Source organism: Salmo salar, chromosome 01 (assembly GCF_965601325.2).
Source record: "Salmo salar chromosome 01, fSalSal1, whole genome shotgun sequence".
In the NCBI taxonomy this organism is placed as follows: Eukaryota; Metazoa; Chordata; class Actinopteri; order Salmoniformes; family Salmonidae; genus Salmo; species Salmo salar.
This window is the reverse complement of record NC_138291.1, coordinates 162638090-162655099: the sequence shown is the minus strand read 5'-3', so window position 1 is coordinate 162655099 and position 17010 is coordinate 162638090. Positions and strand designations below refer to the sequence as shown.

General features: G+C 44.0%; 1 protein-coding gene across 3 annotated transcripts; it reads left to right on the top strand.

The window, feature by feature from the left end:
* The first annotated feature begins 571 nt into the window (after positions 1 to 571).
* On the top strand, positions 572 to 17008 carry LOC106568462 (G protein-coupled receptor kinase 6). 3 transcript variants are annotated; one of them, XM_014138837.3, is made up of 16 exons: positions 572 to 972; positions 8079 to 8168; positions 8274 to 8386; positions 8875 to 8952; positions 9095 to 9174; positions 9296 to 9388; positions 9494 to 9557; positions 9987 to 10127; positions 10571 to 10761; positions 10996 to 11033; positions 14586 to 14675; positions 14960 to 15168; positions 15336 to 15473; positions 16047 to 16184; positions 16374 to 16502; positions 16659 to 17008. In XM_014138837.3, exons 1-16 carry the CDS (start codon positions 921 to 923, stop codon positions 16761 to 16763), a joined length of 1749 nt encoding a protein of 582 aa, XP_013994312.1. In that variant the 5' UTR covers positions 572 to 920; the 3' UTR covers positions 16764 to 17008. The 3 variants fall into 3 exon arrangements, with proteins under 3 accessions (XP_013994312.1, XP_013994318.1, XP_013994308.1); XM_014138843.3 differs by having other exon boundaries at positions 9077 to 9174; positions 16374 to 16573; XM_014138833.3 differs by having other exon boundaries at positions 573 to 972; positions 9077 to 9174.
* The last annotated feature ends 2 nt before the right edge of the window (positions 17009 to 17010 follow it).

Here is a 17010-nt window from a genome sequence, read left to right as displayed (position 1 = left end):
ACACAACTGAACAGTAGTTAGGTCCTGTAGGACCTGCCTTTTTTGTTGTTAATAAAATAAAAAACAAGAAATAAATAAATAAAAACCTGCCTTGTTGATATTGCTGTTAAGAAGGCAGAGCAGAGCTTTATTATGGAAAAACCTCTCCCCATTTTAGCCACTGTATCAATATGTTTTGACCATGACAGTACAATCCACAGTTACTCAAGCAGTTTAGTCACCTCAACTTGTTACATTTTCATATTATTCATTACAATGTTTAGTTGAGGTTTAGGGTTTAGTGAATGATTTGTCACAAATACAATGCTTTTAGTTTGGAAATATTTAGGACTAACTTGCCACCCACTCTGAAACGAATCATAACTCTTAAGTGTTGCAGTCATTTCAGTCACTGTAGTAGCTGATGTGTATAGTGTTGAGTCATCCGTTGACAACGAAACTGACGGAAAACGGGGGACAAAACAGTGGACACGCTGACAGTGTTGTAGTTTTATATATCACCAGCAGAGTACGTGCTTGTTCTATTTTACACAATTACTATATATGAAGATTTTAGATAAGTATCTCTACGCCTACTCAGTTTTTCAGTTTAGTGTAGTCAAATATGTTGGCAATAACATTCCGTTTCTAACACTCTCTCTCGGCGGATTAGTGACGCAAGCTTTATCGCACTTTTTAAACAACCTTATATTTAGAGTAGGCTACTTCGTTTTTACATGTTCAATATTTTGTTTACTTACACTTTCATTTTTTAATGGAATCTATCTTGGCTTGAGAAAGAGAACCAGGCTGTACATCTTCTGGGGGATGGTTAAACCTGTCTTTGAAGACGGATTGTTTGAATAGGGAAAAGGAGAGAAAACCGAAAGTTGTTCGAGTTGTGATTTTTGTTGTTGTATGGTCCACATCCCTCTGCAGCAATGGAGATAGATAGTATGGTGGCGAACAGCGCACTCATCAGAGCCAGGGGAGGTAAGAAACACACCTATATAGCTGTAGTAAAAATTAACGCTGCAGTAAATACTAGCCTACTACTTCATATTTCTCCATACAATACTTTTTTTTAGCAAGCACCCACATTTTCTTCAGGAAATGTATATTTTCTGTTTGTCACTTGTCATCATGTCTGTCTTTATTTATTAGCTGTATCTTTAACCAGGGAAGTCAGTAATGATTGATGTGTCTTATAGTTAGTTGAAGGAGTTTAGAAAAACATAAAAAGACAAGTTAGAGGTAACCTGTAGTTAGTTGAAGAAGTTTAGAAAAACATAAAATGACAAGTTAGAGTTAGCCTGTTTGCACCTTGATCCAGTAGTGGTGTGTTCAGAGCTCCACATTATTCCAGTTTGTGTTGCCCTCTGTTACAGTGCTGTGGTGTCACAGATGAGTAGGGTGGGTTGCAGTAGACTACATTTTAACATGACAGGTGTCACGTCCTTACCAGTATAGGGGTTATTTGTTATTGTAGTTTGGTCAGGACGTGGCAGAGGGTATTTGTTTTATGTGGTTCGGGGTGGTGGTTTGTTTAGAAGGGTGTTTGATTTCTTATTTCCGGGTTTTGGGTTATGTTCTATGTTTTTGTATTTCTATGTTCTTTCTAGTTTAGTATTTCTATGTTTAGGTATTGGGTGTTGGACTCTCAATTGGAGGCAGGTGTTTCCTAGTTGCCTCTGATTGAGAGTCCTATAATTAGGTATGTGTTTGTGTTTGGAGTTGGTGGGAGAATGTTCTGTGTATAGCCTTGTGCCTTACCAGACTGTTATTCGTCATTGTGTTTTGTGTACGTGTTTATTTTGGTTTCCCTTCTTTTCCTTAATAAAGAAGATGAGTACATACGATCTTGCTGCGCATTGGTCCGACAATGATTTCTCTTTTTCATCTGACGAAGAAGATTGTGACAGAATCTCCCACCCACCAAGGACCAAGCAGCGGGGTAAGGAGCAACGGGAGAATAATATGGACTATCGGGAAAAGTGGACGTGGGAGGAGATTATGGCGGAGAGGGCCCATGGAGAAAGTGGAGCGAAGACCGGGAACGCTACAGGGGAACACGACTGGCGTTTCAGCTGGAGAGGCACCCCCAATAATGTTTTTTGGGGGGGCACACGGGTAGTTTGGCTGGGCCAGGCAGTAGACCTAAGCCAGCTCACCGTGCTTTTTATGGGATGCGTTTGGAGTGGAGAGCACCGAGGTATGCGGAAGTGCTCACGATCTCGCCCATACGCACGCACAGTCCGGTGCGAGTGATCCCAGCCCCTCGCAAGTGCCGTGCTAGAGTGGGCATCCAGCCTGGTAGGCGGATGCCTGCGCAGCGCATCTGGTCACCGGTGCGCCTCCTAGGTCCAGGCTACCCTACGCCCGCTCTACGCACGGCAAACATCAGGCCCCTGCACAGCCCAGTTCGCCCTGTACTAGCACTCCGCTCGTACAGGGCTACTAGTTCCATCCAGCCAGGACGGGTTGTGCAGGAGGTGCGATCGAGACCGCCAGTGCGCCTCCACGGCCCGATACCTCCAGTACCAGCACCACGCATCAGGCTTCCAGTGCGTCAGCCCAGTCCAACTCAGCCCGTTCCTGCTCCCCACACTAGCCCTGAAGTGCGTGTCCCCAAACTGGCACATCCAGTACCAGCACCACGCATCAGGCTTCCAGTGCGTCAGTCCAGTCCCGAGCTTCCGACGACAGTACTCGGTCCCGAGCTTCCGACGACAGTACTCGGTCCCGAGCTTCCGACGACAGTACTCGGTCCCGAGCTTCCGACGACAGTACTCGGTCCCGAGCTTCCGGCGACAGTACTCGGTCCCGAGCTTCCGGCGACAGTACTCGGTCCCGAGCATCCGGCGACAGTACTCGGTCCCGAGCATCCGGCGACAGGTCCAGAGTAGCCGGCGACAGTGTCCGGTCCAGAGCATCCGGCGACAGTGTCCGGTCCAGAGTATCCGGCGAGAGTGTCCGGTCCGGAACCGAGCGAGTCTGCCTATAGTCTGGAGCTAGAGTCGGCCTACAGTCCGGAGCCCCCAGAGACGTTATACAGCCCTGAGCATTATGCAGGGGTGGACAGGTTGGGTGGGGGTTGTAGACCGGAACCTGAGCCACCTCCAGTATTAGGTGGGTGGGGGAGGGGGGGGGTGTTGCACGAGTGCCGTCGGTGACGGCAGCCACCCTCCCTTCCCTCCCTTTAGGGGGATTGTTTTGTTTTGGGGGTATTTTGTTTATTCATGTGAGGTGCATCCAGGGTCTGCACCTTTGGGGGGGGGGGGGGGGGGTACTGTCACGTCCTGACCAGTATAGGGGTTATTTGTTATTGTAGTTTGGTCAGGACGTGGCAGAGGGTATTTGTTTTATGTGGTTCGGGGTGGTGGTTTGTTTAGAAGGGTGTTTGCTTTATTATTTCTGGGTTTTGGGTTATGTTCTATGTTTTTGTATTTCTATGTTCTTTCTAGTTTAGTATTTCTATGTTTAGGTATTGGGTGTTGGACTCTCAATTGGAGGCAGGTGTTTCCTAGTTGCCTCTGATTGAGAGTCCTATAGTTAGGTATGTGTTTGTGTTTGGAGTTGGTGGGAGAATGTTCTGTGTATAGCCTTGTGCCTTACCAGACTGTTATTCGTCATTGTGTTTTGTGTACGTGTTTATTTTGGTTTCCCTTTTCCTTAATAAACATGAGTACATACGATTTCGCTGCGTATTGGTCCGACAATGATTTCTCTTTATCGTCTGATGAAGAAGATTGTGACAACAGGTGATGCCCTGCTATGGGTGAGATTGCAGTGCACCCTTGTAATTCTTAACCTTATTGCTATTCTTATGACTGTGTCAAAAAGGTTCATTTCAAAATGTCCCGTAAAATGTAATTGCAGCTATTGCAGAAAGACATGTACCACAGGACTTACGTAACCCGACTGTTGTACATAACCTACAGTGATGTGTGAGTGAGTAGGAGTATGGGTCCCAGAGAAAGTTGCTCCCTTCTGAGGAACAATGTATGTGGTGAAGGAATGAGGAAGGTTGATTTGTGTGGTGATAAAAGAGGACAGGTTGATTGCCGAGTTGGATGGCTCTGTGATGCAAACAAACTATTAAATTGTATGAATGTGTGCATGTGCCCCCCAACAATTTTTTTTTTTTATATAAAGATTTGATCACAAACTAAAGTGGACTGATTGACAGAATTAACTAGCAGGGATTTTATACAGTACTACTTCCTCAAGTTTCTTTTTCTCGCACACACACACACACACACACTTCATTCCTTGAAATATTCACTGATCTAGCCTGCTTTCACCATCTAAATGATGTCAGATCAGTGATTACCTTAATGACGTGGTAGGGAATTCGTCACATCACATTCTTTAGAAGCAGGATGTAATAAATTAGCTTTCTGTCATTGTTAAACAACCCCAATCTCTCTCGAAAGCAGGTAGAAAGACAGATGTCTCTACTAATAGATGTCCTGTCTGTATTTTACAGGTCATGGGTGAAACCTTGCTATATGACAAAGTAGTAGCCACACACACCGTATCTTAAGATGCAACACATTTTGCTACAGGCTACAGGAGAAATCAATCCTTTGTGTGGTTGTTGTCCAGCAGGTGCCCAAGTACACTCATATTGTATGTGCCACAGGAAAACACACACACTATGTGTTTTGTCTAGCTGAACAAATGTCTGGTGGCAGGCTCAATAGACCTGTATGAAAGGTAGCAGGGTGACAGGCTCAATACACCTGTATGAAAAGTAGCAGGGTGACAGGCTCAATACACCTGTATGAAAAGTAGCAGGGTGACAGGCTCAATACACCTGTATGAAAGGTAGCAGGGTGACAGGCTCAATACACATGTATGAAAGGTAGCAAGGTGACAGGCTCAATACACCTGTATGAAAGGTAGCAGGGTGACAGACTCAATACACCTGTATGAAAAGTAGCAGGGTGACAGGCTCAATACACCTGTATGAAAGGTAGCAGGGTGACAGGCTCAATACACCTGTATGAAAGGTAGCAGGGTGACAGGCTCAGTACACCTGTATGAAAGGTAGCAAGGTGACAGGCTCAATACACCTGTATGAAAGGTAGCAGGGTGACAGACTCAATACACCTGTATGAAAAGTAGCAGGGTGACAGGCTCAGTACACCTGTATGAAAGGTAGCAAGGTGACAGGCTCAATACACCTGTATGAAAGGTAGCAGGGTGACAGACTCAATACACCTGTATGAAAAGTAGCAGGGTGACAGGCTCAATACACCTGTATGAAAGGTAGCAGGGTGACAGGCTCAATACACCTGTATGAAAGGTAGCAGGGTGACAGGCTCAGTACACCTGTATGAAAGGTAGCAAGGTGACAGGCTCAATACACCTGTATGAAAGGTAGCAGGGTGACAGACTCAATACACCTGTATGAAAAGTAGCAGGGTGACAGGCTCAATACACCTGTATGAAAAGTAGCAGGGTGACAGGCTCAATACACCTGTATGAAAGGTAGCAGGGTGACAGGCTCAATACACCTGTATGAAAGGTAGCAGGGTGACAGGCTCAGTACACCTGTATGAAAGGTAGCAAGGTGACAGGCTCAATACACCTGTATGAAAGGTAGCAGGGTGACAGACTCAATACACCTGTATGAAAAGTAGCAGGGTGACAGGCTCAGTACACCTGTATGACAGGTAGCAAGGTGACAGGCTCAATACACCTGTATGAAAGGTAGCAGGGTGACAGACTCAATACACCTGTATGAAAAGTAGCAGGGTGACAGGCTCAATACACCTGTATGAAAGGTAGCAGGGTGACAGGCTCAATACACCTGTATGAAAGGTAGCAGGGTGACAGGCTCAGTACACCTGTATGAAAGGTAGCAAGGTGACAGGCTCAATACACCTGTATGAAAGGTAGCAGGGTGACAGACTCAATACACCTGTATGAAAAGTAGCAGGGTGACAGGCTCAATACACCTGTATGAAAAGTAGCAGGGTGACAGGCTCAATACACCTGTATGAAAGGTAGCAGGGTGACAGGCTCAATACACCTGTATGAAAGGTAGCAAGGTGACAGGCTCAGTACACCTGTATGAAAGGTAGCAGGGTGACAGGCTCAATACACCTGTATGAAAAGTAGCAGGGTGACAGGCTCAGTACACCTGTATGAAAAGTAGCAGGGTGACAGGCTCAATACACCTGTATGAAAGGTAGCAGGGTGACAGACTCAATACACCTGTATGAAAAGTAGCAGGGTGACAGGCTCAGTACACCTGTATGAAAGGTAGCAAGGTGACAGGCTCAATACACATGTATGAAAGGTAGCAGGGTGACAGACTCAATACACCTGTATGAAAAGTAGCAGGGTGACAGGCTCAATACACCTGTATGAAAGGTAGCAGGGTGACAGGCTCAATACACCTGTATGAAAGGTAGCAGGGTGACAGGCTCAGTACACCTGTATGAAAGGTAGAAAGGTGACAGGCTCAATACACCTGTATGAAAGGTAGCAGGGTGACAGACTCAATACACCTGTATGAAAAGTAGCAGGGTGACAGGCTCAATACACCTGTATGAAAAGTAGCAGGGTGACAGGCTCAATACACCTGTATGAAAGGTAGCAGGGTGACAGGCTCAATACACCTGTATGAAAGGTAGCAAGGTGACAGGCTCAGTACACCTGTATGAAAGGTAGCAGGGTGACAGGCTCAATACACCTGTATGAAAAGTAGCAGGGTGACAGGCTCAGTACACCTGTATGAAAGGTAGCAGGGTGACAGGCTCAGTACACCTGTATGAAAAGTAGCAGGGTGACAGGCTCAATACACCTGTATGAAAAGTAGCAGGGTGACAGGCTCAATACACCTGTATGAAAGGTAGCAGGGTGACAGGCTCAATACACCTGTATGAAAGGTAGCAGGGTGACAGACTCAGTACACCTGTATGAAAAGTAGCAGGGTGACAGGCTCAATACACCTGTATGAAAGGTAGCAGGGTGACAGGCTCAGTACACCTGTATGAAAGGTAGCAGGGTGACAGGCTCAATACACCTGTATGAAAGGTAGCAGGGTGACAGGCTCAGTACACCTGTATGAAAGGTAGCAGGGTGACAGGCTCAGTACACCTATATGAAAGGTAGCAAGGTGACAGGCTCAGTACACCGATATGAAAGGTAGCAAGGTGACAGGCTCAGTACACCTGTATGAAAGGTAGCAAGGTGACAGGCTCAGGGTTGTATGTGTGTGGAAGAGTGAGGTCACAAACCATAACCAACAGGTTGGACTCCTTCCTAGGTTCTGTGAATTTCATCATCAGTAGGTGACACCTGTAGGCAGGATCAGCAATTTTACCACAGTACTGCACTGTGTGTGTGTGTGTGTGTGTGTGTGTGTGTGTGTGTGTGTGTGTGTGTGTGTGTGTGTGTGTGTGTGTGCGTGTGTGTGGATCGCAGTGCTATGTGGTCCCACAGGTTTGTTCCTGCTCCATACCTATTTATAGATTTCTCTTTGGAGTGGATGGATGCCAGGGCTGGAACCTGACTGACGAGGAACAACTACACACACACACACACACACACACACACACACACACACAGGAACAAAGGCTGTTGTTGACAGACTGATTGTAGTCTTTTTCCGGTATGTTGAGGTGAACATGTAAACAGAGGAAGACCTTTAGGTTATAAGGTTGTAACTATACTAAAAGGATGAATCGGTCCAGTTGGATATGTTTGGTCTTACTGCTGATAGTTTTTATTTCTTTGTTTTCTTTCTTCCCCATTTTAACATATTACATACAACACATAACCAATGAGTTGAATGAGGTCACATGTTTTTGGGTATGAAAAACAGTAAATGAATGACAGCTTAGCTGTAATATCAAATTTCTCATACTATTTTTCCTTCCACATTTTAGCAGATGCTCTTAACAGAAGAATTAAGGTTAAGTGCGTTGCACAAGTGTACGTCAAGATTCTTCACCTTGTTGGCTTGGGGATTCGAACCAGCGTCTTTTCAGTTACTGGCCCAATGCTCTTCACTGCTAGGCTACCTGCCTCCATTTCTTACCTCCTTCTTTCACCCTTCTCTCCCCTGTTCCATCTCTCTCTAGGTGGAGGGGAAAAAGGCAGGAGTTGGAAATGGAAAGACATGCTGCGCTTCCCTCACATCAGCCAGTGTGTGGAGCTGGAAAAAACCCTCGGTCAGTGTGTGTGTGTGTGTGTGTGTGTGTGTGTGTGAGAGAGAGAGAGTTTGTGTTTGTATGTCTGTGCATGCATGTTTTATATGTGTAATGTGTGTGTTTCAGAGCGAGACTACTACAGCCTGTGTGTGAAGCAGCCTATTGGCAGACAACTATTCCGTCTCTTCTGTCATAGCAAACCTGAGCTGCAGAACTGCAACTCCCTATTGGACGAAATGGTATGATCCACTATAGGCCTTATTCACTATGGAGGAGGTGGTATAGTCCATATTGTGGGAAATGATCAGATATAATTCTGCAAGCAGGTTTTACAGTACGCTCTGCTGACAGACCGGTGTCACAGCAAAGTGATGTCATATTTCTGAAGGGTGTGTGTGTGTTTTGGGCACACAGCCAGGAAAGAATTCTAGTATGATAACATTCTTAGAAATGGTATGTTACTGTAATAAAAAAATAAGTTATGTCTACTGGGTTAAAAATACCTCTGTTATTCATAACTCTGTGTATTTCCTCATTGGCCTGGGCCGATGCCTTGCTGACGGTTAGTGACCTGGGTCATTCATGAAGAATGATCCAGCAATCCTAATAAAATACAAAAAATACCAATCAGTGCCAGATAATAGACAGGGACAGGGACCATCAAAACGTCATCATTCATGTTGACAAAACAAGAATTATAAGTCCAGAAATGTTTGAATTTCTACAGGGGGAGTATGAGGTGAAGTCAGATGAGGAGAAGAGGAGTTTTGGCATGCAAATCATTAACAGGTTCCTCAGTAGAGAGGTATCGTCTTTAAACTCTCTCACACACACACACACATACACACACACACACACACACACTAAAGGTTGATTTCTCACTTGAGATTTTTGCAAGTTAATTGTATATGTGCATGTTCTCTTGCCAGTCATCTGAGTGTGTACAGGTAGTAGAGCGCTATGGTGAGAGGTGTAGGGAGAGTTTGGAGGAGCAGCACAGTAGAGACGGCTTCATTGACTGCACAAAGTGAGTCTCTCTGACCTTTACCCCAATTTCCCCCATCTTGCTCTCACCCTTCCCTTCCCTCCCCTATCTGTGAGGGGCTGTGTGTGCTGGGAATTCACCTCCTCTTACTGTGTTTTTATAGTGACCTCCATGAGTACCTGAGTGGTGCCCCCTTCCTTCAGTACCAGCAGAGCATGTACTTTGACCGTTTCCTGCAGTGGAAGATGTTAGAGAGGTCAGTGCATATGGACATGTGTGCGTTTGACTGAATAATCAAACTAAGTGAGATATGACAACAAATGCTTGACACTAGTCACTCTGTGTATTTCTCTCCCCCCAGACAGCCTGTTACCAAACACATCTTCAGACAGTACAGGATGCTTGGCAAGGGAGGCTTCGGGGAGGTAAGGCTGCTTTCACTGCATTCTTAGAAAAAAAGGTTCCAAAAGGGTTCTTCGGCTATCCCCATATTCGGCTGTCCCTATAGGAGGACCCTTTTTGGTTCGAGGTAGAAACCTTTTGGCTTCCATGTAGAACCCTCTGTGGAAACGGTTCCTCATTTAACCCAAAAAGGTTTTACCTGGAACCAAAAAGGGTATCCTACAGGGACAGCCGATGAGCCAATTTAGGTTCTAGAATAGCACCTTTTTCCTCAGAGTGAACAGACAAACATGTTTTCACAATTTTTCTGAGAAAATCTCAAATCAGAAAACATTGACACAACTCTAACTTCAGATGCACATGTGTAACAACAAATTTGATAGTGAGGATTCCTCATACAATCTCCCCCTTTCTCTATCCTTTTCTCCCTTCCTCCCTCCCCTCTCCCCCAGGTGTGGGCATTCCAGGCACGTGCCTCTGGGAAGATGTATGCTTGTAAGAAGCTGGAGAAGACTCACGTGAAGAAGGGGAGAGGAGAGGCCATGGCCCTCAACGAGAAACAGATACTTGAGACACTTAACAGCAGATTTGTGGTAGGACTCTCTCTCTCCATCCTCTTCTCCCTCTCTCCATCCTCTTCTCTCTCTCTCTCTCCATCCTCTTCTCTTTCTCTCCTTCCTCTTCTCTCTCCATCCTCTTCTCTCTCTCTCCTTCCTCTTCTCTCTCTATCCATCCTCTTCTCCCTCTCCATCCTCTTCTCTCTCTCTCTCCATTCTCTTCTCTTTCTCTCCTTCCTCTTCTCTCTCTCTCCATCCTCTTCTCCCTCTCTCCTTCCTCTTCTCTCTCTATCCATCCTCTTCTCCCTCTCTCCATCCTCTTCTCTCTCTCTCTCCATCCTCTTCTTTATCTCTCCTTCCTCTTCTCTCTCTTCATCCTCTTCTCACTCTCCATTCTCTTCTCTCTCTCTTCCTCTTTTTATTTCATTCTCTCTATGTCCTCTCTTCCTCTAACGCTCTGTCTTTCTTTCTCTCTCAAGGTCAGTCTGGCATATGCGTATGAAACCAAACATTCTCTCTGTCTTGTGGTGACCATAATGAATGGAGGAGACCTGCGGTTCCACATCTATAACATGGGTACTTCAGGCCTGGAGCAGGACAGGGTTCAGTTCTATGCTGCTGAGGTCTGCTGTGGTCTCCACCACCTCCACCAGATGAACATTGTCTACAGGTCAGTAGACACTGACTCCATCCTGATTCTACATCCTTTTTAAAAGCGTAGGATAGGTGTAAGCATTGGCTGGAGGGAGTTTCCTCCATTGTTAAATCCATGCGAGAAAGTGTTTGCACACTTTTTGCACACTTCTGGAAAAGGGTGGAGAAGTCTCATGGAGTATGCTAAAATGGATTAATGTGACATTGAAAAGGCATTGTACTGATTTCTGTTCTTTGTTTTTTGTTTCAGGGATCTAAAACCAGAGAACATCCTTCTGGATGACAACGGTAGGCACACTTTAATGATATCACAATCAATACATGTGCTTCAGACCCATATCATTCTTCCTTATTCTTCACATTCTAGCCATGTAGGATCTATAGTACCTTTAGAGAGTATTCACACCCCTAGATGTTTTCCACATTTTGTTGCATTACAAAGTAGGATTAAAATGGATTTAATTGTCATTTTTTTGTCAACGATCCATACAAAATACAATGTCAAAGTGGAAGAAAATGTAGATTTCTGACATTTTTATTCATGGTATTTTGTTATTATTTAACTAGGCAAGTCAGTTAAGAACAAATCCTTATTTTCAACCCTAGTGGGTTAACTGCCTTGTTCAGGTGCAGAACGACAGATTTTTACCTTGTTAGCTCAGGGATTTGATCTAGCAACCTTTTGGTTACTGGCCCAACGCTCTAACCACTAGGCTACCTGCCACCCCCGTTTATTAATGGTAAATAAAACACTTGATTATATAAGTATTCAACCCCCTGAACGTTACAATCACCTTTGGGAGCAATTACGGCTGTGAGTCTTTCTGGGTAAGTCTCTAAGAACTTTGCACACCTGGATTGTGCAATATTTGCCAATTATTCTTAAAAAAATTATTCAAGCTTTGTCAAGTTGATCATTGCTCGACAGCCATTTTCAAATCTTGCCATAGATTTTCAAGACGATTTATGTCAAAACTGTAACTAAGCCACTCAGGAACATTCAATGCCGTCTTGGTAAGCAACTCCAATGTATATGTCTCCCATCAGACTGAACTATTCCTTTCTTTTTATCAAAAGAAAACAAAAAACTCCCTAGTACTTTCCGATGACAAGCATACCCATAACATGATGCAGCCACCACAATGCTTGAAAATATGAAGAGTGGTACTCAGTGATGTGTTGTGTTGGATTTGCCCCAAACATAACGCTTTGTATTCAGGACAATAAGTTAATTTCTTTGCCACATTTTTTGCAGCATTACTTTAGTGTCTTATTGCAAACATGATGCATGTTTCGGAATATTTTGTATATTCTGTACAGGCTTACTTCTTTTCACTCTGTCATTTATGTTAGCTCCCGAGTGGCACAGTGGTCTAAGGCACTGCATCTCAATGCAAGAGGTGTCCCTGGTTTGAATCCAGGCTGCATCACATCTGGCTGTGATTGGGAGTCTCATATGGTGGCACACAATTGGCCCAGCGTTGTCTGGATTTGGCCGGGGTAGGCCATCATTGTAAATAAGAATTTGTTCTTAACTGACTTGCCTAGTTAAATAAAGGTTAAAAATGTATTGCAGAGTAACTACAATGTTGTTGGTCCATCCTGAGTTTTATCCTATCACAACCATTAAACTCTATAAATGTTTTACAGTCACCATTGACCTCATGGTGAAATCCCTGAGCGGTTTCCTTGCTCTCTGGGAACTGAGTTAGGAAGGACGCCTGTATCTTTGTAGTGACATTTAAAAATCATGTTAAAACACCATTATTGCACAGAGTGAGTCCATGCAACTTATTATTATCAAGTACATGTTTACTCCTGAACTTATTTAGGCTTGCCATAACAAAAGGTTTGATTACTTATTGACTGAAGAGATTTCAGCTTTTCATTTTTTACATTATGGGGTACTGTGTGTACAGTAGATCAGTGACACAAAATCTCAATTTAATCTACTTTAAATTCAGGCAAAATGTGGAAAATGTCAATGGGTGTGAATACTTTCTGAAGGCACTGTAGTTTCCCTAAGCAGGATATCCTGGTGATGAAATTTAAGATTTTATTTTCTCACAATCATGGGCGGTTGGTCTGTCGGGAAGTGAATATACACTGTGTGACAACCAGGTGTAGTCTATTTTTAGATCATCTTATTGTTACCTGTTCCAAGCTTGGCAGCGTGTTTGGAAACTTGGAAGCACATGTAGACGATACTAAGCATACCACTGTAACTAGTAACTATCTCACAGGATACACACATACACTAGTGGTGGTCGGTGCCATTTAAGATGAGGAAGATCATTTTTTTCCCTATACACATCATGAGTTTGCTACGACCTAGCCTATGAATGAAAGTTTACAACGTAGGTGCGGTCAGATCGAGAGAAAAATTTGAGGTGACAGTGGCAGATTCAATACCGCCTTGCACACTCTTGCCTGCATCTAGCTGATCTAGAGTGTAATCATTGGTCCAACAGTTGCAAACAAGAGTTTTTATTGGACAGATTTAGTTATGTTTATCCCTGTTTCGTTCCATTTGTTTAAGAATCGAATACACACAATGACTACATCCCAGATCACACGTAAAAACAGTTCACTTTCATAGCAGCCACGTTGTATTACTTCTCGTATCTATGCACTCTCCTCCTCTCACATTTTTCCTTCGCTTGTGGAATTCAATGCACAACACATCAGCTGTATGTTACCAGGCGAAAAAACCTTTCCAAGCCAAACCATATCATAATCGCTACACACAGCCTGCATTGTTGTCACCATATTAGCTAAAGTAATGTTATAGTCAACATAGCTAATAGAACGAAGGTGTTAGTAAACCTGCTACAATCATGTAGTAACGTTACAGTGTACAGTCAGTAAGCAGTTCAATAAGCAGTTTAGCAGTTACACTGGTGGGCCTGGTGGCAATAAATTAGTAAAATCAAAAGCTTACCTTGAATTGGAAGAGTTCCAGTGTTGTGTTGGATATTCATAGCCAGCTAGCTAACATAGCATCCCTCTGTTTGAGCCGGGTGTTTGAGTAGGCTAAACTAGCTAGCTAGCTGCATTTGTTAGCTAAATAGCTAAGTGAAAGGGAAAAATTACAAAATATAGCTCTCTCTCAATTTCTCTCTTGCTTCTCCTTCATTTTTGAAGAAATTGTCTTTCTCTTTGAGTCAACTACTCACCACATTTTATGCACTGCAGTGCTAGCTAGCTGTAGCTTATTCTTTCACTACTAGATTCATTCTCTGATTCTTTAATTGGGTAGACATGTCAGTTCATGCTGCAAGAGCTCTGATAGGCTGGAGAACGTCCTCCAGAAGATGTCATAATTACTGTGTAAGTCTATAGAAGGGGGTGAGAACCATGAGCCTCCTAAGTTTTGTATTGAAGTCAATGTACCCAGAAGAGGACAGAAGCTAGCTGTCCTCCAGCTACACTGCAGAGTGCTGTTGAGGCTACTGTAGACCATTGCAAAACAGTGTGTTTTCATTATTTGGTGACATGAATATATTTAGTATAGTTTTATCTAAAAAGGATAACTTTAATGTTTTACTATTTTTATGAAATTCACTGAGGATGGTCCTCCCCTTCGTCCTCTGAGGAGCCTCCACTGACACACACAAACACACCAGTACACACTGCCACTGTCACGTCACCTGCCAGAACCATCCTTCTCTTTCCTCTTGTGTACTTTATTTGTGTTCCATGAGAGGTTTTGCATGACAGGGATTTTCATCAATCTATCACGTGACATTTTCAAGTGAAAATCTCTTGAAAATGTGTTGCTACCCTTTGCTGTATGAACTAATGGTCCACTGATCCCCCAACCCTCTCCACCCATCCCAGGGCACATCCGTATCTCAGACCTGGGCCTGGCGGTGACGCTATCTGAGGGGAATCTGGTACGAGGCAGGGTGGGCACCCTGGGCTACATGGGTACGTGGCTCTAACCTTCTGTACACTTTCAGGTGGTCTACTCATATCTAGCAGAATACACAGGTGCAGGGTGTATGAAAGATCATGAGAATACTTGCACACTTTTTAGATGCCAAATATCCATGGTGGTCAAAATGTTGCAACGTGTTTGCTATCATGATACATTTTTTCTTACATCACAGTTTACCTCCAGATGTTGTACTATCACTGAGCCTCATTGGATATATAATTTGGGAGCAACAACAGTGAACCAACATTTCCAAACCTCTCCTTCTTCCCCTCAGCTCCAGAGGTGATTGGCCACAAATACTACGGGATGAGCCCTGATTGGTGGGGCCTGGGCTGCCTTGTGTACGAAATGACAGCAGGACGATCCCCATTCAAGAGAAAAGGGGAGCGATTGATGGGAAAGGAGATGGAGAGAAGGATACAGGAGGAGGAGGAGGAGTACGGAAAGATATTTAGCAACGAGACTAAAGACTTCTGTCGCTCGGTAAGACTACAGTTTTACTCTGATTTGACATGAAACCTGTCAACGAGCAAATTCTGTTCTACATTGTAACTGCATGGATGTTCACTCGTCTCCCAATCTTTCTCTCTTCTTCTGTCTTTCCTTCACTCTCTCTCTTATGATTATTTTTCCATCTCTCGCGCTCTCAGCTGTTGAACAAAGACCCGAGACATAGGCTGGGGTGTCAGGGGAGTGGGGTGTATGGGGTTAAGTCCCATCCCTTCTTCAGAACCATCAACTTCAGGAGGCTGGAGGCCGGAGTCATTGATCCACCCTTTAAACCGGATGTAAATACCCTAACTCAAATCAAATGTTATTTGTCACATACTTTGTAAACAGGTGTAGACTAACAGTGAAATGCTTACTTACGGGCCCTTCCCAACAATGCAGAGAGAAAAATATATAAAATAATAACAAGGAATAAATACAGTGTGTAAGGATAACTTGGCTATATACTCGGGGTACCAGTACCAAGTCAATGTGCAGGGATACGAGGTAGAAATGTACATATAGGTAGGGGTAAAGTGACTAGCAGGATAGATAATAAGCAGTAGCCACAGTGTAGGTGATGAGTCAAAAGAGTTAGTGCAAAAATGGATAGTCCAGTTATCTATTTGGTTAACTATTTAGCAGTCTTATGTCTTGGGGGTAGAAGATGTTCAGGGTCCTGTTGGTTCCAGACTTGGTGCATCGGCACCACTTGCTATTCTTTAACCACTATAGTACGTGGTAGACATAGACTAAATCATCAGTAAAACTGCAATTAAAATTATATAATATGGGATACTAGATGTTGTAGTAAGAAAACCTCTCCCTCCCTCTGTCCTCTCCATCTTTCCACCCCCCTTCACTCTCTCCAGCCCAGAGCAGTGTACTGCCAGGATGTTCAGGACATTGATGAGTTCTCCACAGTAAAAGGAGTCATTTTGGAGAGGGCAGACAAAGACTTCTACATCAAGTTTAACACAGGCGCCGTGGCCATACCCTGGCAGACAGAGGTCAACACAACTTGCAGATTATTACATTTGATTTAGTTCTGTTAAATTCAATAACATTAAACTTATTTCAATTAAATGTTATATTGGTAGCAATTTGAGGTTAGGTATGGTTTGGTCATAGGCTAATTGAGATGACTAACTCCTTACCCTCACTCTCCTCCTCCCTCTTGCTCTCCTCCTCCCTCATAGATGATAGAGATGGGTTGTTTCAAGGAGCTGAATGTGTTCGGGCCTCAGGGTTCCAGACCCCCTGACCTGGACTGGACCCCTGCCCCAGTGAACCCCAAACGCAGCCTGAAGGACTTCTTCCGCAGAGATGTAGGATACACACCTGTTGGTTGGGCTTCCTAATGGCTCACTCAACCCCTCTCTCCACTGCAACTGTCATTGTAAATGAGAACATTCTCTCACTCAGTTTACCTGGTGTAGAGTAAAATTAATAGATAATGATTGTCTGTGTTGTTGTGCTTGCAGCATTCAAAGAAATCAGACAGCAGGGGACACAAGTCAGACAGCAGAAGACACAAGTCAGACAGCAGCACCATGGACTCAGCTGGCCTGCTCAGCACTACAGTCTAGTGGTGGAGGCACAGCACTACAGCCAATGGAATAAAGCCAAAGCTGAAACAGACGTTAGAGTGACTGGGCCATACCATCTATCGTTCACCAGCTCAGGCCAAAGAGACCACCCCCATACTATCATCCAGAGGTGGTCATCTTATTTCTGCATGAGTCAGATCAGAGGAAACCTCAGCTAAGACACATTGTTCTGATTTTGTACCCTTTTGTTTATGTAACCTTAGTATAAAAAACTTGAAAACAAATC